This window comes from Pseudonaja textilis, chromosome 1 (genome assembly GCF_049901715.1).
Source record: "Pseudonaja textilis isolate UNSWEBS1 chromosome 1, rPseTex1.2, whole genome shotgun sequence".
Classification (NCBI taxonomy): Eukaryota; Metazoa; Chordata; class Lepidosauria; order Squamata; family Elapidae; genus Pseudonaja; species Pseudonaja textilis.
Genome location: NC_141990.1, coordinates 29,658,680 through 29,679,626, shown reverse-complemented (window position 1 = coordinate 29,679,626; position 20,947 = coordinate 29,658,680). Strand labels below are relative to the sequence as shown.

Genomic DNA, 20,947 nt, shown 5'->3' with positions numbered 1-20,947 from the left:
TATTCTAATTTTCTGAGATTGTGGATTTGGGGTTTTTATGAGCTGTAAGCCATAATCATCTCAATTATGACAAATCATGGCTTGAACTATCTTGCTTTGCATGTGATGAGTCTATCTCATATATTAGTTTCACCTTTTAAGTTGCATTACTGAAATAAATGATATTTTGCATGATATTCTAATTTTTCGAGTTTCACCTGTATTTTAAAGACTGAAAAGGGATACCCCCCCTTTAAGAGTTTTGCAGGAAGGAGAATTATACATCTGCACAGCTCTGCTTGTAATCATGCAATTTACTGCCCTTCCCTTCAGGGGTGTATCTTTATCTATTTATCTGATCAGCAGATAATTACAGCAGAGTAGCACTGCTGAGTGGTTCCTGCTCTTTCTGAGGAAGAATTAGAACAGCATGTACCTTAGTGAAGTTCCTTAATTAATTAAATTCCATTACAATTTTAAAAATCTTTTAAAATTGTTTTCAATATGTATATAAAATAACATCTTGCAAGCCCTGAAATATGTTTACATATAATAAATTGATGCAGACCGTTACCCCTTTCCTGCTTTGTTGTCCTGCAGCACTGAGTTGTCCCCACACCAGTTGGCTGGAGCCACTTGTCCCACATCCAGATGGCAGGGTTAGGGTCTGTGCCATTGTCCCATTCCATGCTAGGGATCCCATCAGTTAAGATGATAGTTTCTACAGTTTTTCCAGATCAACACTGAAATTTTCTCCTACTGTAAACTTGATTACAATGATTAGAGCATTCCAATGAAAGAATACAGCCACAAAAGGGAAATAAATGTAAACCAAGTTTATTTTGCTTTTTAAGTAGTGTTCTTAAAGCACTACAGCATGGTAAACAATGTAAATTAGTAGAAGTCATCTCAAAAGCCAGAGTTCTTCTTTAATGAGCTTGTTAAAAAGATGCAGCCTATTCTAACAGGATAAATATTTTAACCATTTCACTTCGAGTTAATGAAGGCTCACAAATGAGCAACACTCCTCATTGAGGAAAACAAAAAGCTGTTGTCGACAAAGCGACAGCACACACACAAAAACAAAAGAACTGTGTAAAAATAACTAACTGTACTGTGTTCCCATATTTTTCCAAGTTGCTTTACAATGGGATGATATGCACATGATCTTGCTGCAAATTTGCCATATGACTTGCAAATATCAGTAGCCTAACTATATCACTTAGCTCCAAAGCTGCTCATGTCTGATGATGCAGCATTCATCTTCCTATTACTAACAATTAATTTGATGGATTTCTTTATTACCCTTTTCCTAGACTGCAAAACAGACTAGAAAATGATCCTTAATTAAAAGAAAAAAAGTGTTTTAACTGGAAAATGTTTTAATTTTGCAATAGACTTTACAAGTTATATGTATTGACTTTTTTACTCTTAGCCACAAAATGGGCATGAAGTGTTTTATTTTTAAAATGCCTTAATTTTCAACTTCATGCAAATCTAAATAAAGATGACCAAAACAAAAAGCTTAAACAATGGAAGGATATTTCACAGAAAATTTCTTATACAAAAACACTTAAGAAAAAAGGGCCACTAGGTGACATCTTAAATTTACAAATTGGCATCATTTTGGTCAACAAATATCCAAGTCTTGTTTTCTTCTACAACAAAGCAGCTGTACAAAAAGAAAACAGAAAAACTGGTTATTTTTTAATCACACATTTCCTCAGGAATTTCATGTGGATTAAGGATGCCAGGGACAGACATCTGAAGTTTGTGTTTTTCCTCCTGAGCCTGTCGAAGAGCTGTCTCTCTTTCTTCCAGGAATAAGTCAGATGTGTCTTCACCTGCAAATTCCTATGGAAACAAAATAATTTAGGAATTATAAACCCAGTCATACAGCAAATAATTTCTAAAAATAATTAAAAAGGCATTAAACAGTCATTTCTCTTCAAATCATGCTGAAGTAAATTTTAGTTAAACACAATATTATTTCAGATTATATCTTTAAAGCAAGTCTTTTTTTAAATTGGTCCCTCTTTATGTTAAAATTCTCTTTCCCAATTTTTCAAAAGCTGATTGAATTGGTCCTTTTTATCACAGCATGTCATAGTTGGAAGTAGTCTTGTTTATTTTTTTAATATTTATTTATTAAAAAGCTAAATAAGATTTTGAATTGAGGAGTTATATTAGTAGTCCTTGAGTTACAATTGTAATTGGGAGCAGAACTTCTGTTGCTAATATATGGTTGTGAAGTGATGTTACATGCTGCATCACATAGCAACTGCAACCACTGCAGTCCTCATTGCTATCATATGAGGATTGTGGGCAGTGGTGGGATTCAACTGGTGTAACAACTGGTTCGGTGTGTGTGTGCTTGCACTGTGCACGCAGCATTTGAAAACCACCAATTTTCAGGTCTAATAATTACCTTCTACTGCAGCCCCAGTGACTAAAACAGCTGAGGCGTAGCAATCCATTGTGCTGCGCAAATCAGCTGAGCTGCAATACACAGAAATAAAGGACAGACTAGGGCAAGGATGGGTAGGTGGGCCCACATGATCACTGGAACTACCAGTTCACTTGAACTGGTCCGAACCAGTAGAATCCCACCCGATTGTGAGTTATTAACAGAGCACCTCCATGCAATTTCTTTCCGGCTTCCAACAACCAAAGCCAGTGGGTAAGCTGGCAGGAAGTTGGTAGGGGAGACTTACATGCAACCTTTGCTGCTGCCTTCCCCATTGTCTTTGTTTGTGGAAAGCTGGCAAGGAAGGTTGCAAATCTCAACTACCTGATTGTGGGACACTGCAGCAGTTTTAAATGTGAGCTGGTTGCTAACCGCTCAGATTATGATTGTGTGATTGTAGAAGTGCTGGGATGGCTTGAACTTTGAAGGCCAGTTGTAAGCACCACTCATTTAGCATCACTGTAACTTCAAATGGTTGCTGAATGAGTGGCTGTTAATCAAGGGTTATCTTAAACAAATTAAAGGTCCACACAAATTTGCAACATTGAAAACTCTTACCATAAGCTTTTGGAACTAACTATATAAAATAAACTTTTTTTGGAACCAAAATTATTTCGCCTACTGTAAATTTTAACAGAAATAAGAAACTTTATTGTGTAGTAGAGGGACTAGAAACCACTCCCCTTCCCAAAATGCAAACCTGCTCTTGTTTTTAATCAATATTGAATTTACAAAATGACTGTAAATGTTATAAAATGCTATAACATTTAAAATATTAAAGATCTTCAAAGAATAGGGATATAAATTCGTAGCCATAATATCAACTATATTAATAGTGATGTTTGTTTTTATGGATAGACTATGTTTAAAAAATGTTAATGAAGAAATGACAGATGTGAAACAACCTTGCTTGATGCAAAAATTGTAGAATCAGACATATTGGATTAAAAATGTATGGATTAGAAGATAAAGACATTTAAAATGGAAACACAAGTGATAGCCCAAGATAATGCCCTAACTGTTGCTAAGCATGATGGATTTAAGTTAGTTTTATGACCCTTTCTGAAGTGAATCACTTCAGTTAATTTAGTAGCATGGTCATTAAGTGAATCAGGCTTGTCCAATGACTTTGCTTGTCAGAAGGTCCCAAAAGGTGACCACATGACTTTAGGACACTGCAACTGTCATAAATATATGCACCTTGACAGGTGTCTGCATTTTGATCATGTGACCATGGGGATGCTGCAATGGTCATGTGCAAAACAGTCATAAGCCAGTTTTTTCAGTGCCATTGTAACTTTGATCATTAAACAAATGGTTATAAGTTGAGGACTGCCTGCTACACTAATACAATTATGTATTATCATTAATAATTTATCCTGCATGTTGGTGTTTTTTTTTTTAAAGAATGACAGTTCTCTGGTAACAATACTGTAACATATTTTCATATTAAAACAAATAATTGTGGAAAAAGCTTTTGATGCTGCAAATTAATTTTTTGCACATATGAGGATAGCCACAGCCATTGCAGATAAGCAATAACAGTGCCAGATTCAGTCATGGAAAAAAAATGTCCTTATAAAGATACTAGCAAGGAAGACACCAAACCACAACAAAAACTAACAGAATAAGCTATTATATATAAAACAGCAAATACCACTCTCCCATAAACTACTGATGTTACTGAACCTGGAAATGAAACAGCCAACTCAAGAATACCAACAACCTAACAGTTCAATCTTGATCTACACATATTCTCAATTACTGGAATACCTCAACTATATTAAATTACTTTTGAAGACTTCTAGCCACTCATTTCACATCTCCAGCAAAAAGAATTCATCGCTTCCTGAGCTGCTACTTAACCATTAGGAAACCCCAACTTTACCTAAATGTTAATGAGAACAAAATATATTCAAATACTTCATGCACATCATCATGTATGTGGAATTATTTAGATCATTATTGCTTGATCTAAATAATACAAAGTCAGATGATAAATACAAGATCTAACAACTTTAACTCAGGAATATAGAAGATGGCTATATTTATTTACAAAATATATAAAGAAATATATTTACAAAATTTATAAAGAAAGTTCAGTGCTTCAAGAATTTAAGTCTACTGTCTGACCAGGCAATTATGCTCACTGGGTATGAATAATTTCCTATTTCCTCTACAGGCACAATCCAATACACATTAATAAAATCACACATACCTTTATTTGTACTAGGAAGTCCCGAAGGTGTTCCTTAAAAGCAGGAATATCCTGATTTAAACTGAAGAGTCCTGTTACAAACAGTTTAACCTGTGCACTACCATAAAAGAAAGAGTCAAAGAAATTAGTTTATTTGATGGCTGCATGTATATAAATTCTAACTTGTGTTTGGAAATCAAGCACTTACTCTTGTAGATGAGGAAATGCAGATTTAAGAAGATTAGCAACATACTCCTGAATAAACATTTGGTTGTTTACTGGATTTCCAGGGTTTAAGGGAGTACTTATTTTTCCTTCTTCTACTAAGTTGAACATGTATGCAAGAATTGATGCATGCATCGTCAAACCTGGTTAGAATATACAAATTAGAGTTAATATTTGTAACTGATGTAAGTTCAACTTTGTAGCAGAATTTTTTAAATTTCCCATCTCAGGATTCAATTCCTACCAGCAGTATGAGATGTATCTGTTACAACAGAAAAAATGTGCTGAAGAATGTCACAGAAATAAGTCTGATAAAAGCTCTGGGCAGCAGCTTCTTCTTGTGCAACATTTTGTAAAAGTGTATATAGGATCTGAAGGCCTAAAAAAAAACACAAAGCAAAGTCATTCTAAAATTGCATTTTGACAATATTTATAGATAACAGACTGTAAAAAGGTTGCATATCTACATGCTTCTAAATCAGGTCTTCAAACTTGACAGCTTTAAGACTTGTAGACTTCAACTCCCAGAATTCCTACTCCAGTCATGTTAGCTGAGGAATTCTGGGAGTTGAAGCCCACAAGTCTGAAACTTGCCAAGTTTGAATCATGAAAATTTAGATTAGGATAAAACATGTTCACCTGTATCTGCAACATTTCTCATTGTATGTTTGAAAGCCCAAATGATAGAATCCAATACTAGCTTGAACTGTGCAGGTGGAATGGCCAGGAACGCTGGAAAGCAATGGGAGTTTACTGCTTGTAGTAATAAAAAAAAGTTTGTTCTGTGTTCAGGGTACTCTTCAAAGTCCTAAAGAAAAAAGAGAAACTTTTACATGCAATTCCAGAAACTTCCTTACTTGTAAATTTTTATTCTGAGTCAAACAAGTAACTTCTTCATTTAATGTCACTATTAAAGTACATAAGTCAGAGAAATGGACCACACCTGTTTCCCAGACCGTAGAAAAACATCTCAACCTCCAAAACACATAAAAAAACTTTCTTAAATAACTTTATTTTCAATTTTCAAAATGGAATCAAATGCCTTTCCTGCAAAGAAATTGGTAGATAATCCTCAACTTACAACCAGAATTGAGCCCAAAATGTCTGTTGCTAAGTGAGACAGTTATGTGAATTCTGCCCCCTTTTACAACCTTGTTTGCCATAATTGTTAAGTGAATCATTGCAGCTGATAAGTTAGTAACATAGTTGTTAAGTTTATCTGGCTTCTCCATTGACTTTGCTTGTCAAAAGATGATCACATGAGCCTGGGACATTGAAACTGTCATAAATATGAGCCAGTTGCCTAGCATCTGAATTTTGGTCATATAACCATGGGGATGCTGCAATAATAGAGTGAAAAACTATCGTAAGCCCCTTTTAAGTGCTGTTGTAACTTCAAACAGTCACTAAACGAATGATTATCTAATATTCAGGGAATATAAAATCAATATATTTGTAGAATTCAAAAAGTGTCATACCACATTGACTTCCTGGAACACACAACCTCTAATAAATAGCAATGTTCCTGTAGTATCTATTGGCTGCTGAAGTATCTATTGGCTTTTCCTCAGATAGCTTTTATAAGTGAATTGGAAAGCTGCTGAAGTAATTATTCTCAAAAATATTCCAAAGGCTTTACAAAGTCCTGAAAGGTCTTTGCAGTTTCTAAAATCCTGTACAAAGTAAAATGTGACATACAACTAGTCCTCGCTCTTACAAAGTGTCAATGTCCTCATGATTAAAATTTGGGTGCTTTGCAACTAGTTTCAGCCGTCACCCTGGTCATTAAATGAACCATGTGGTCAGAAGTACAAATGAAGTCCGTATTAACTTCAAATGGTTGTTAAGCAACCAGTCCTAAGTCAAGAACTACCTGTACTATTGTCAAAGAGAATTACATGAATTTATGACAAAAAGTCATTTATGTTGGCTTAATTACAATAAGACACAGAGGCAGAAATTCATGGCTGATGGCAAATTTAGAATTGTAAACTGAAAAATGATACCTTATTTAATTTAATTTTTAAATAATTAACATTACTCTCCAATTATGTATTTGTTCATTTTGCTCTTTAGTGATGTGTAATGTTATAATTTAGCAAGAGATTTATCAGTTGTTGGAAGCCACCACCAAATGGGTTAATCAGGTCATCTTGATGCATCAGACTATACACCTCTAATTGAGGGGGATGATCCAAATGACCCCTAGAATTTTGAGAAGGAACTTAAAAGAAACAAAGGTTGTGAGAAGCAGTTCTTAGTGCAAAGAACAGAAAATGATTGTAAGTCGTTTTAGAAATTGAGAGATGCTTCGATGATTGAGAACATATTAACTGAATCATTACCTTTAGAAATTCTAATTAGTGTTAGAATATAAGTGCAGAAAGATATGAAGAAAAAGTCTTCTGAACTTGCAAAGTAGGGTTTTAAAAAAGATCTGTGTATGCCCAATCCATGAGCAGAGGAAGCCAGTAAAATACTTTAAGTAGAGTAGTCATAATATAAAACATATTCTATTAATGTAGAAAAAACACATGAAATTAGGATGCAAATGACATAGAAAATAATAAAGTTACACATAAAATTGAAAGGATGAAAAGGAAATAAGAGGAAAAAAGTGATTACTATTATAGTTGCACTATTCATACTGTTAAAAGTTGTGGGAAATGAGCCTCTCTAGGAATAAATTTGGAAAACAATAAAACCAATACAGAATTCTAGCTCCACCTACAAAAAACAAACAACAAACAATTGTCCCTTTACTGAAAATCAAACCAGTTTTATAAGGTCTCTCCCTAAGCTATTTTTAATGTTAAAAGTCATTGAATTACCTTATTAATCATATTCAATGTGCATTCAAAGACAGCATCAAATATCTGAGGTATTTCAGCAGTAATGTGACCCCCCAATTTGTTTACTATGATAGCCATTGTACTAAGCACTTCTGGCTCTCTGGCAGCTGGAACATTCCTCTGGTAATCAATAAGAACGGCATCCAGCAAAGGTGGAACAAAGTTTTCAGCTACCTAGGGGGAAAAAGACCCAATAAAGAGGATTAACCCAATATTTCCTAAAGTTTTACCTGTTTGCATAATGTGCTAAATCATAGTATATTCAAAGAATAGTCAAAAGCAATATGTAAATAAACCACAAAAATAAACTATAGTTTGTACTAGATTTAAATAATTGGTAAGACTTGTGTGCAACCCTAAAGTTGTGATAAATTCCTGCTTTACACAAGCATACAGACATATTGAGAAAAAATTATGCCAGAATGATTTAAGTAATGAATTGTTTCAGACAAATTTCTATTTCTCACCTCCATTTGCTTTATTTCTGAGGGTCTTATTTTTTAAACAAAAAAATTGGGAAAAGGAAATTAACTTTCTTTTCCCAATGCAATGGTCTAAAATCAAAATATCCCCTCCCCCATCAGTAAAACATCATAAAGGCAGTTGTACTATTTGCTCTCAGCAAGGAAAGATGGTAAGATAACAAAGGAAAAAAAGCATTCTGAGATCCAAACAAAGCAGCACAACTGAGAACATTCTGTTGGAATGTTTTGACTGAGTTATGTGTTCTAACAGAATAAACATGGAAATATTTTAATAGATATGCAAATGAGACTAGCTTTTGTTTTCCATTCCAGGACCATAGCAGTTGGTGAAGTGCTGAATACTACCATATCTCAATTATTTGTTTGGCTTTAACTGTACTTACACACACTTTCAGAAATAATCCCCTTGGTAAGATTTTCTTTTTAAAGTTTAGGCTACTACCTATCTGGTTTTAGTGTCTGCTACTACTGCAACTGTAGCATTTAAAACTTGAAGGGAGTTCCCAAGGTCAAAGTAAATCTCCTGCTAGGATTAATGTGGTCAAGATTGTGTATGTCATGCAAATTCACCTATGTTTTAGTAGTTTATTAAGGTCATTGCACTTACCATCTGAGGATCATTAGATCTGCTCACCCAACCAGAAATGAGTTTTAAAGTTTCCCTTTTTACTGTCCTCATACTTCTAATCAGAGGCTGCTTTGTTACCATTTCACCTGGAAGAGTTTTAAGATCAATTACAAATCAAGAATAGCCTTGGAGGAGCAAGTTGATTGAGAACGTTTTACCCTGCTTTTCAAAAATCAACTACTTAAGGAATATTAAAGAAACTCCAGAACCAAATAATAATTATTAAATGATATTCAGATTCAAGTTGCTTTATCAGAAGGGTTACAAAATCTTCTTATATATAGTTTTTTTTTATAAAAACAGAAAATGCCAAAAATCTACATGATATCTTGGTATCTGCTAAGTGGCAGATTATGTTGGCAGAACAGAGGTGATCTAGGCCTTGATCTCTAAGGCATGATTACCGAACAAGCAAGCTCATATTTTATAATTATGGAAAATTCTATAGCAGATTATTATAACATATACATTCAGATTAAGTGTAGAAATATTCTAAGCTTTAATTGACTTTATAGAAAAGATTTTGGTCTTTTATCACTGAAAAACTGGATTACATCCTTCTCTCATGTGCCATGTAATTCTGTTCCATCTCCATCACTAGAAGTATTTGTATGCATTGACCATAGCTATGATGATGTAGTACATGGATTGAGAAGCTTTGTGCTGAAAATGGTTGCTACACTTGTTTTTTACTGTCACAGGAAATGGAAGGGAAGGATTATTTAAATAATCTAAGTTCAATTTCTTTTTACTTTGGGTCTACTCATAGGTTTTTGGAATGAGGCCCAAGTTTGCTGCTAAATACAGAAAAAATTGTTTCATGCTCAAATGAGCTTGAGTGCTTCAAACTTAAGCCATGGTTTTATTGTCAGGCTATTTTCAAGTATTATTTTTCAATGAAGAAATTATGCTGGTGTGTCTTAAATTACAAAAATATGATTTTACATTTTACATTTATCTTTACACTACAGCTATTTAGGTTCTGTAGCAATTCATCTGGTGGAATCATATTGTCATGTCCCTGTCTGAGTCTGAATCCAAGGAGGAAGACAAACAGCTGACAGGGAGTCAGAGTGTGGCTCCATTGGTTGTGGAGGAAACTGGGAAAGGGCAAAGTCCAGCTGGACAGAGCAGTGGAGAAGTAGAACATGGGAGAGGGAGTTCAGAGGAAGACCCAGCCCCCCCTTCATCCTAGGGCACGCAGGGAGGAACGGAGAAGAGAGCAACGTGGGTTGCGTGGTTTACGGGGCAGGAAAGGGCCCTGATTCCCTTCATTAGTCACACTTGGGAAGGGAGTTTAAAAGAGATGCATGCTGAGTGTGGCGTCTGCTGGGAACAAATGTGAGTTTATCTAGTGTTGACTTCGGCTATCTGCATTCCTGGCATTCTCCCAACTATGTTGAATTATTATAGTTCCTTCATGTCTGGAATTCCTTCTCTTGCCCAGTGGAACTAATTACCACATCTTGCCTTGATTGGACTTATAGTTACAGTTTATGTTTACCACTTTTTGGACTTGATTCTCTGCAGCCGAAGGCTGTTCCTGGGAGAATTTTTCTCCAGCCAGAAGGTAATCAGGACATTGGGGGCAAAGTTGAAGATAATAAAGGGACTCCTACTGATTATCTGACTGTGTTGCCTTTATGCCAGGTCATCACAAATATTCATGTCAATAAAGCTTATTCACCCATCACAAATTAAGCAGTCCATACCCACAATACAACTCACTTTTAAACTTGCTCTTTTTACCTTTACTCAATCATCCCATAATTTGTTTTATATTCCTCTTCTACATTATAAAGTCCAGTTCATTTGTTTAACATGAGAAATAACCAAGTAAGATCTAAAATATTTTTGTAATTAAAGCAGTCATTCTTACCATTTGCTTGAATAGCTGCAGAAATGTTTTCACTTAGGCACTTATACACATTCAGCATATCTAAGTAGATTCTTCCAAGCTGAATCACAAATGGATGTCCAACAGCTTTACATGCCCTCACATTAGTTTTCAAGATACTCCCCAACTGCTTAACTGTTTCAGAGTCTTTAAGAATATCAACGTTCTGTTAAACAGAAATTTGTGCATTTAGCAAGCAAAGCAGCCCTTCATCTAATAGTATAAAAAAATCAGTATGTTTTTAGGAATAATTCAAGATGCAGGGTTTGGCCTTTAAAGCCCTATGAAGCATGAGACCAAATTACCCCAATTACTTCTTCCTGTCCTACCAGATCCAGCAGAGGGGGAATGCTGCAGGTCCCATTGGCTAGGAAGCTTTACTCAGCTAATCCTAGGGCTAGGCAGTGGGCCTTTTCTGCTGTGCCCCTGCATTATAAAATATTATTCTCCTCAGAGTGAGGCTAGCTTTATCCCTTCTAACTTGCCAGACATCCCCAAGACCTGGTTGTGCCATCTGGCTTGTGGACCCCAGGGGACTGGTGAAATATTGTGTAATACTGCTTTTTACCTAGTATTTTTTATTTTTGTACATTTTATAATTTTAAAATTTTAGTAATAATATTAATATTTGTTCGCATATATGGTTTTTAGCTTTGATGTACACCATCCAGGGCAACTTGTTTATGACATGGTTGGCCATATAAATATGACAAATAGGTAAATAAATAATCTGAAATGCTACAGTTCATTTCATTTTGTATACAGACAAAAATATTGGTAACATGTATTTTAGTACAGAGATGAACCACCCAATATTAATTATTTAATGCATGGAATATTTTATGTTTTAATTGTGCACAACAATTAAAACAATTCCCATAAAATACTTGCTGTTCACCAATTTTTTCTTGAAATCAAAACAAATAATTCCCAACGTAATCTTCACAAGAAATCAACATTTTCTGAAATCATAATCATGCTTGCAAAGTGTATGCATATTATGAACTCTTACTTTTGTAGCTTGTTGAATTATGCTGTCCCATACTTGATTAGGGAGTAACATATATTTCTCTATCAAATGCTCTTGTACTGTCTGGTCAGTCTGAGCACCAATCATATATCCAACTGCTTCATAAAAAGTATGCACCTAAATGAAGAAAAAGTATACTAAAATATGTAATTGAATATGTTTGGAACTCAATAATAATTTCACTAAAGCCGTTAAGCTGCAATTTTCAAATCTTATCTTTTTTGTTTTAAAAACTTTAGATTTCTATGGATGTAATTTACTGTTCAGTAAAGAATAGATCCAACAAGTATATTCTAGATTAAAAAAAAAACCCTGCCTTATTCATGCAATGCATTTGCATATTCCCTTATTTTAGATACTTTTGCAATATTATAAATTGATATTACCTGTTGTGGCTGAAGATCACATATAATTGTGTTAATATTGTTTAGGATTTCGTCAATGAATGGCATTACTTCTCCAACTTGAACTTGAACGAAGTGCCTTCGACATTTTTGTGCTATTTTTATAAAAGTATCACAAGCCATGTCCTGGACCCCATCATGAGTTTCTAAAGAGAAAAATTAGAAGTAATTGCTGATATAAGAATGTTTTGTGAGGCTGTTTCCCAACTGTTTATATGTACATCTATTATGATATTTAATAGATATTTAATATTACTGGTTTTAGCATTATTATTGCACAATCCAAATTAAATTCCAGATACATTACCATGCATAAATTCAAACAGTTTGTTGACAACAGTCTTCAAAAATTTCCAGTGGGCTCTTAAAAATCTTGGATATTGTCCTACTATGTACATTATATTTGACGCAATAATAGCTTTATTATCTTTTCCTCTTTTTTGCTCACAGAGTCCAAGAAGATCCTATAGAAACACAAGGTTCACAAGAAATTCCATTTTTATTTATGATAAAAATATTAGAGCAGCATTGCAGAAAATAATAAAAGATAAGGTAAAATAAGTGAAATCAAATGCTTGTTAAAAAAAAAAAGCCATGACTTCATCTGGTAATAAATGTAATTATGCAAAATATGAGGACATTTTTCTTGATATTCCAATCCAGGTAATGTAGCACTAACAAAAAATATATAGTAAGGCAAATCCTCTCCTGAGAAGACTAGTAATAGAAGTCCCACCGTAATGAAAATGTCATTAATATATCAATTAACTGACTGAAGATTTCAGACATAATAAAAAGTACACCAGTGAAAACACACCAATAAAACACCGCAGTAAACAAATTCAACTGAAACTAATATGCCAGCTTTAGCATAAACAGATGCTTGAATAAAAATGTTCTTACTTCCTAGAAGGAGGTAAGGAACAGAAGGAGCAAGTCTCACAAAACTTCCAAAGACTAAGAGCAGCCATAAAAATGACACTTCTAGTTTTGTTCCAATCAAGTGGGCCAGTCCTGCTTGAAAAGTTTAATAGAGAATATGCACTTTCAAGCAGCTTGTGTCTGAATAATGAATATGGAGCAAAGGAAATTAGAAGGCTATCCTATGTAGCCTTCCTTGCTTCGTTGTTACACTGTTCAGTGTCTGTTCATAAATAAGTTGTTAATTTAAAAAAATCCAAATAATGTGCACTTACAACAAAATTTGTGCCTGAGAAAAATATCACTGCTGCATGAGACAACTTTATCTCAATGAGATGGCTGCAACCAGTGAACTTTGCATCATCTCTATCAGATTTGCTTAGCCATTATTTCATTTCCAATTTAAGGAACTAAATGCAGTGGCTAAATGAGGAGAGGGTGTATTTGGACTTGAAGTGCTGTTTGCCAGTGAAGTTGTAATATTGGTGTTTAACCTGCATGAAAACACCACCAACCTTTTCAGGATTTAAGCCTCATGAGAAGTTCAATGTTTCCTGATATATAGTATTTGCAAAATTGTCTTACAATGTTAATTTCCTTTTTACAAAAGATAAAGTTCCCTGAGAAAACTACTGAAGACTGTATGTATACATTACTATACCTTTATTACTGTTACAAGAAACCTCTTCTCATCTTCTTCATGCATTGCTCCACTTATTGAACCTATAGCCCAACACAGGGTATTGAGATTTTTCCATGACCATTCAGTACCATTTACTTGATTGTGAAGCTTCTCTGTCATTATTCGTTCAGTATCTGCATAATCCAGATGGGTAAGATAAACTGGAAGGAACAATTTAAGTAAATTGATATTACCAGGAATTCAGAATATCATTTTCCACTAACATTTAATGAAGTGCTAGAGTGAAATGTAAAATTTGCTAGCTTTTTGCAGAGTTGAGGGAGACCAATGCAAACTATAACCAATTACCTTAATAAAAATTATAAGCACCTCCAACAAAAAAAATTCAATCTACAGAATCATGGCTAAAATAAATTTGTTTATAGAATAGAACATAATTCTTTATTGGGCAAGTGTGATTGCACACACAAGGAATTTTGTCTTTGGTGCATAAGCTCTCAGTGTGTATAAAAGATATACGTGATAAATCATGATTATTGTCATCATAAATACATTCATCATGAATCATAAGATATAATACTTAGTGATAGTCATAGGATTCTACATAAAGAATCAAATTCATACCAGGAAATTAAATAACACAATATAAAACTTAAAGATGCAAGCAACAAGATTATAGTCATAAGTGAAAAGAAGATAGGTAATAGAAAAGTTGAGAAGAAGAATAGAATATAACCTATACATTGGCTTTGCTTGTGGCTGTCAACGGAAAACAATTCATTTCTTCCTATCAAACTGTAATAGTTTAAATTTTCACATTTTAGTTTTGGGGATATTTTTTCCTTAACAAAGCAGAATTAAAGGTAATAATCATGCAAATATAATTTACCTAGTGTTTCTCTCATGTTCTTGTACAAGTTGATAGAGTCTGTATCTTTCATAAATTCTCGAACAACTTCTCCTTGATCATTTTCCACAACAAGTACTTCTTCTGGTTTTGCCATGCGGCTAACCATCAATAATCGCACCTATGTACATATATATATATATTTAAAAAGCATAGTATGTAAATCAGGTTTTTCACATCACTATTTAACTGATAGGCCAGATGAGGCAGAGGCCATCAATGGTTGAAAAGTTATTTCATTAATGCAGTACAGTATACAAGACTTGAAAAACAAATTACAAATGTTATGTGCATTTAAAATGATAAATTCCTATGAAAAGCAACCAAAAACCTCATTTGCACAAAACTGAAATCCTTAATATTTATCAGTGGGCGACTGTGTACCTGTGACTATCACACTTACAGCCACATCAGGTTCTCTTTTCCACCTTCCCTTTAAATGTTATTGTTTTCAAACATTTATACATCTATCAAACTTAAACATGACTCTGGGCAGTGTAAAAATCATTAAATGAAAATATAAATACAAATAATGTATATCACAAGAACTAAAACAATTAAATGACCTTTGGAGTAAAATATATATTTTCAATTGGGAATTCTACTCATCTTAACCCAATCCCAGGGAAAGATCCAAGTCTTGGCTGCCCTTTAAAGGGCTACGGGGTTGTGGCCAACTGTATATTGGGGGGACTGGGTGTAACTGTTCCAAAGGAAAAGGGCCATCACCAAAAAGCATACCCCCTGTATCTCACAGGGGACATTGCTACGGAGAAGAGAATGTATTTTCGCTTGGAGCATGTGGGATGGGCAGATGTTTGAGAAGGCAACCTAACAAATAAACCAATGCCATGCAGGACTTTATAGGTGATAATCAGCACCCTGAATTGCACCCGGAAGCCCTATGTAAGGAGGCAGAGCAACTTGCAGAGTAAAAAGGTTACATATGTGTAATGATGAAATCCCATAGCTACCTACAAAACTGTATTTGGAAACAACTGAAACTTGTATGGCTTTCAAGGACAGCCCCATACAGAATATGCTGCAATAATCCAATTGAGAAGTGACTAAAATTTGAATTACCATGAGCGGTCCTCCCAATTCAGGAAAAAATGTAATTAGCACAGCTTAAAAAAGGTTTCCCTGATCACCAGCTCTTCAAGTAGGAGTTAGAAATTCAGAAGCACTCCCAAATTGTATAAAACATCCAAATGGAGTAGCGAATCACCATGCAGAGTCCAAGATAACATAGCTCCAGTTCCTGGACATGTATCTCCAGGAACTCACAGCTACTAAGGCTAAGCCATAGTAGGATACTGCAGTAAACTCTTTCGTACTTATAGAAAGTATAAATAAACTGGAGATTACAAATACCTTAGACAGCACAGGCAAATAAAGTTGCCTCCTGGGAGGAACATCAAAATGCTGAGTTCCTGATAATAATGGAGAAGCTGATGTTGAAAATGGACTCTCTCTATATAATTCAGCAGCCAGATGATTCCAATATTCCAGACAAATCTTGAATATTTCAGTTTCTTCTACTTCAGATACCAGCAACATGTAATGGAGAGCCTAATATAAATTTATTTTGGAGTTTAATTAATAAAAGGTTTAGAAATTGCTCAAAGATTATTTTAAAGTATTCCTAAGATTAAAGTTATGAAACTATTCTGAAATTGTACCTACAACCCTCTGCAAAAAGAAAATTAAAAAATTGCTGAAACAGAGTACATTAAAATCTCATAGAATTCCAGCATTTAATATTTTTCATTTTGTCATTTGAGTTATTGCATGAAGTTGCAAATCACCATAGATGAGGCAACTGAATAGAAAAGGCTGTTTCTGGTCTAATCTGTCTGTATTTACATTTTCAGAAACATCCATTCATCCAAAAAAGGAGTGAATAATTTATTCACACTGATCACTATAACAGAAAAAAAAAGAACACAGAACATGTTTAGGTGAAAGAATCAGGGCAGGCAATTTCATTCATCCATTCAACCAAGTTTCTTATAAGATGCCTAATCATAGAAGGACCTCTAGGTAATGTACAATAGAATAGAATTCTTTATTGGGCAAATGTGATTGGACACACAAGGAATTTGTCTTAGTGTAAATGCTCTCAATATACATAAAAGAAAAGATACATTCGCCAAGAATCATAAGGTACAATACTTAATAATAGTCATAGGGTACAATAAGCAATCAAATCACACTAGGAAACAGTCAATATAGATTGTAAGGATACAAGCGACAAAGTTACAGTCATACAGTCACAAGTGGAAGGGGATGGGTAACAAGGAGTGATGAGAAGGTCAATAGTAATAGTAGCGCAGACTTTGTAAATAGCTGGACAGTGTTGAGAGAATTATTTGTTTAGCAGAGTGATGGTGTTTCGGAAAAATGAATGCAATTTAAAACAGACAAGGGAAAAATAATACAAGAAATATGGAAGCATATTGGGAAAACAAAACAACTCCACATTCAATCAAAATTAATATTTGAAGAGTGTCTACAAATCAATCTACTGCAAGATCAATGCAAATGTTGCGAAGAATGCTATTATAAGTGTGCAGAGGCAGCAACAAAGCAGATTCATCTCTGAGGTCCCATATGTCATTTAACTAGAGAATGGCAGTCCTGTAAGTTTCTAGGCCCTAAATCATGCACAGCTTTACAGATAATAATCATTATCTTGAACTGCAATCAGAAAACAGCAGGTAACCAGAGTCGAGATTCTGCATACAACTACTGTGGGATGTTATAAATAAATTTGTGCCACTGCATTTTGGACTAAGCTCGTTTCCAGGTGCAACCCCATGTACTCCAAGTGAGAGATGAGTCACAGAGAAGGACCTGATTATGCATCAGATGCATCTATGCAAACATTCTTCAAGCTGTGGTTTCAGTTGCTTGTTGAGTAAAGGAAACATGAGGACTCCCAAATTATGCACAAAATTTGGATAGGAAAGTGCATTTCCATCAGTAGAGATAGAGAACCTCCAGAAATATAAGGTATTTGAATCCAAAATAATTTGGTTTTGTCAGTGTTGGCAATGGCAGCAGATGTGTGGGTTGGAAAGCAGGTAAAACTGATGCACTACAGGGACTGCAGGCAAGCTGAGATACACGAAGACGAGACTCCCGTGGCTACCTGCCCACCAATGCCCAGCTTTCCTGTGGCCTCTGCAGCGCATTCGGATTGCCTTTTCCCACCATGTGAAGACAAGCCACCCTGTGGCTGCCCACCTGTTGGCTTTCCCGCAGCCCACATGGCTGTCCAAATCGCATCCCTTCCTCCGCTGGACAGGTAATCAACTCACATGCATTGTGCAAACTGCTGCTGGACACCATCAGCCAGCATGCGTTTGCCGCCTGTGCTAGCCACATCCACACTCCCTTCATCAGGGCTTATACAGGGGTGGGATTCTACTGATTCTGATGAACCCCTTCTAATGATTCTGTGCAGTTTGGAGAAACAGCAAATCGTGCCACTGGCTGGCCTCGCCCACCTCCTTATCTTGCCTTGGGTGTTCGTCTGGGCACGAGTGGCGCCAGTGCCTCCATGCCCCACTCGTTGGCCTTTCCCTGGGACCGTCCCACCCCTGCATGGGAAAGCAGCATCACTACCTGCGTGTGGAGGAGAGGCAGAAAAGAGGGGGCATGGGAGACCCAGGGGGCTTCTGCCTGCCAGCGTGTGATAGGCATTATCCATAGGAGATCACAAGCCGGAATGGCTCTAGGGGGGAGGAGTGGAAAGCAAACCGTGGTGGCGTGCGGCTTCTAGTATTGCAGGGGGGTGGGGGCAGAAGCAGAACTGTCCTTTGGCATTAAGCATGGAGGCAACAGAGGGGAAGGTGGACAAAAAGGGAAGCTCCATGTTGTTGTTTTTTTTAAACAGAGGCTTCCCATTTTGATCCCCTTCCCATTGTTGCCTCTATGCCTGACGGACCTCTGTGTGACTCTCAGCTCACCTCTCCAACCCATGCACGTGTGTGTGTGTGTGTGTGTGTGTGTGTGTGTGTGTGTGCATGTGCGCACCTAAGGTCTCCCCCTCCTTCCAACCCAGTGCTGTGACAATGGAGAGGAAAACACTGTGACAGGATTTGGGCTGAAAAAAAACAAGCATGGCAAAAAAAGAGTTAGTTTGCACTTTCTTTGCAGCCTAGCAGCACAGAAGTTTGTGTGTGTGTGTGTGCATACGTGTATACGCCTAAGGTCTCTTCCGCCTGCTATTTCTTCTTCCTTCTCTTTTTCCACTTTCCTCCTCTCCCCCTCCTGGCACAGAAACAAGGCTCATGCTCTTTTCTTTCTCGTGCAGCTTTGCAAGCCTGTTCCAACAAGGCTTGGAATGGGGGAGGGAAGAAACTATCTTTCCCCTCTTAAGCACTGTGTCTCCCACGGAACCATTCTCATTTGCACCTTTTCCAAGACTGCTGGCTGAGATGGTTTGGTCTCTCTCTTTTTCTGTCTCTCCCCCTCCCCCTTCTTCTCTCTTTTGAATAGTTTTCTCAGTACTTTACTTCCTCAACGTGCTGGACCTTCAGTTTGTTTTGCTAGAAGGGTGAGAATTGTCCCTTATCCCCCACCTTAGTTTCCACTTTCTAGAGCCAGAAAGTCCCAGATCTAATCTGGAAGGGAATCACTGTGCTGAACCATTGAAAAGTGCAGGTGGTGGTCATTCCCTCTTTCTGCTTCCCCAGGTCTTTGATTGGGGGGTTTCCCCTGGAGCAAAAGCAGAGAGCCTCTTCCAGTGAAGATTTCTTTGTGTCTTCTAATTTTCTTCCAGAGCAGAACAAAAAAGCCCCTTCCTGTGAAGGCTTTTCCAGTTATTTTGTCTGATTTTCCCCAGGAGCAAAAATAAAGCCCTTTCTAGTGAAGTCTTCCCTGTGTGTTTATTCCGATTTTCCCCTGGACTGGAGCAAAATCATCTGGTGGCAGGCTTTAAGTAACAATCCCACACTTATTTTACTCCATGCGTGGCCCACCCACTATTTAATTTACCATTTCTGTTTGTGCTTCTTTCCCAAACTGTATACTTTTCTCCCACCCTCTTTTTCTCTCTCTCCCTCCCTCTCTCACACACACAGAGGTAAAATTGTCTTCCATGAAACCAGTCACTGGTGCCAGAAAAGTTGGGGACCTCTGAATTAGATTGTGCAGGAGAGCCCTTTTAAAGATTATGTATTAATAGAAAAGCAACTAACTTAGCTCTGATCCTAAACCAGGGGTCCCCAAACTTGCCAACTTTAAGACTTTAAAGCAGAGCTGGCTGAGGAATTCTGGGAGTTGAAGTCCACAAGTCTTAAAATTGCCAAGTTTGGAGACCTCTGTCCTAAATGCTAAAGCTGCTGCATATAAAAAGCAGAAGAGCTCTGATCAACTATCACAGCCACATTTTGGACCTGAGTGGAGGTCCTGTGAAAGGTGTCAGAATAACACTTAGAAGGGACCTTGGGGGGAACCCCATGCCATTTCAGACAAGTGGTTGTCCAGCCTTTTCTTAAAAACCTCCAGTGTTGGAGCACCCAGAATCTCTGGAGACAACAAGTTCCACTGGTTAATTGTTCTCACTATCAAGAAGTTTCTCTTTAGTCTTAGTTTGCTTCTCTTTGTTCAGTTTCCATCCATTGCTTCTTGTTTTGCCTTCTGCTTCTTTGGAAAATACATTGCCCCCCACTCTTTCTGGCAGCCCCTTAAAAGCCTGTTGCCTATCACACTCTTGGGCAAAACATGTGAGCCATTTCCTCCTTTCAATGGTCCATGAAAGTACATCTATAGCACATAGATAATAAAGTCAAAAAAAGGTGAACAACATTGTTACAGAACTATAGATAAGTTGATGCTGGATGTGACAAGGAATGGCTGGGAAGGGAGGGGCCAGGCGAGGCATCCCTTTAAGTGAGTGACATTGAGTTGGTCATGCCCAGCCAGTCATGTGATCTCCAAGCCACGCCCAACTAGTCATGTGACCATAAAGCCATGCCCCGCCAGCCAGCCCCAGCCACACCCACTCAGCCACATGACCACCAAGCCACACCCACAAATTAAGCTACACCCACAGAACTGGTTGTTAAATTTGAATCCCACCCCTGGGCTTATATTAGGTGCATGCTTAAAAATCAGGCTAGGGTTTATTTTGGGGGAAACATGTGTGATGGAAATGGGAGACTCACCACAGTATCACCTATTCACCAGATGTCAACTGGTAACTTCTGTATATTGATATATGGCCCCATATTAATATTATTTTATCTAAAGCCTCATGTGGAGATTATAAATAAAAGCAGGGAAAATGCTAATCCCTGAGGA

General features: G+C 36.5%; 1 protein-coding gene across 5 annotated transcripts in view; it reads right to left on the bottom strand.

The window, feature by feature from the left end:
* Nucleotides 1-800: 800 nt before the first annotated feature.
* Nucleotides 801-20,947, bottom strand: part of XPO1 (exportin 1) — a 60,051-nt gene continuing 39,904 nt past the window's right edge. For all 5 annotated transcript variants that reach the window (XM_026696072.2, XM_026696070.2, XM_087930282.1 and 2 more), the window contains 14 exons: nucleotides 16,010-16,207; nucleotides 14,618-14,756; nucleotides 13,747-13,928; nucleotides 12,472-12,628; nucleotides 12,147-12,310; nucleotides 11,743-11,877; nucleotides 10,713-10,896; nucleotides 8,813-8,919; nucleotides 7,700-7,894; nucleotides 5,508-5,676; nucleotides 5,113-5,247; nucleotides 4,852-5,011; nucleotides 4,665-4,761; nucleotides 801-1,833 (listed from right to left, as the gene is read on the bottom strand). In XM_026696072.2, coding sequence (XP_026551857.1) covers nucleotides 1,687-1,833; nucleotides 4,665-4,761; nucleotides 4,852-5,011; nucleotides 5,113-5,247; nucleotides 5,508-5,676; nucleotides 7,700-7,894; nucleotides 8,813-8,919; nucleotides 10,713-10,896; nucleotides 11,743-11,877; nucleotides 12,147-12,310; nucleotides 12,472-12,628; nucleotides 13,747-13,928; nucleotides 14,618-14,756; nucleotides 16,010-16,207 — 2,169 coding nt within the window. In that variant the 3' untranslated portion in view covers nucleotides 801-1,686. The remainder of the gene's footprint in view (nucleotides 1,834-4,664; nucleotides 4,762-4,851; nucleotides 5,012-5,112; nucleotides 5,248-5,507; nucleotides 5,677-7,699; nucleotides 7,895-8,812; nucleotides 8,920-10,712; nucleotides 10,897-11,742; nucleotides 11,878-12,146; nucleotides 12,311-12,471; nucleotides 12,629-13,746; nucleotides 13,929-14,617; nucleotides 14,757-16,009; nucleotides 16,208-20,947) is intronic.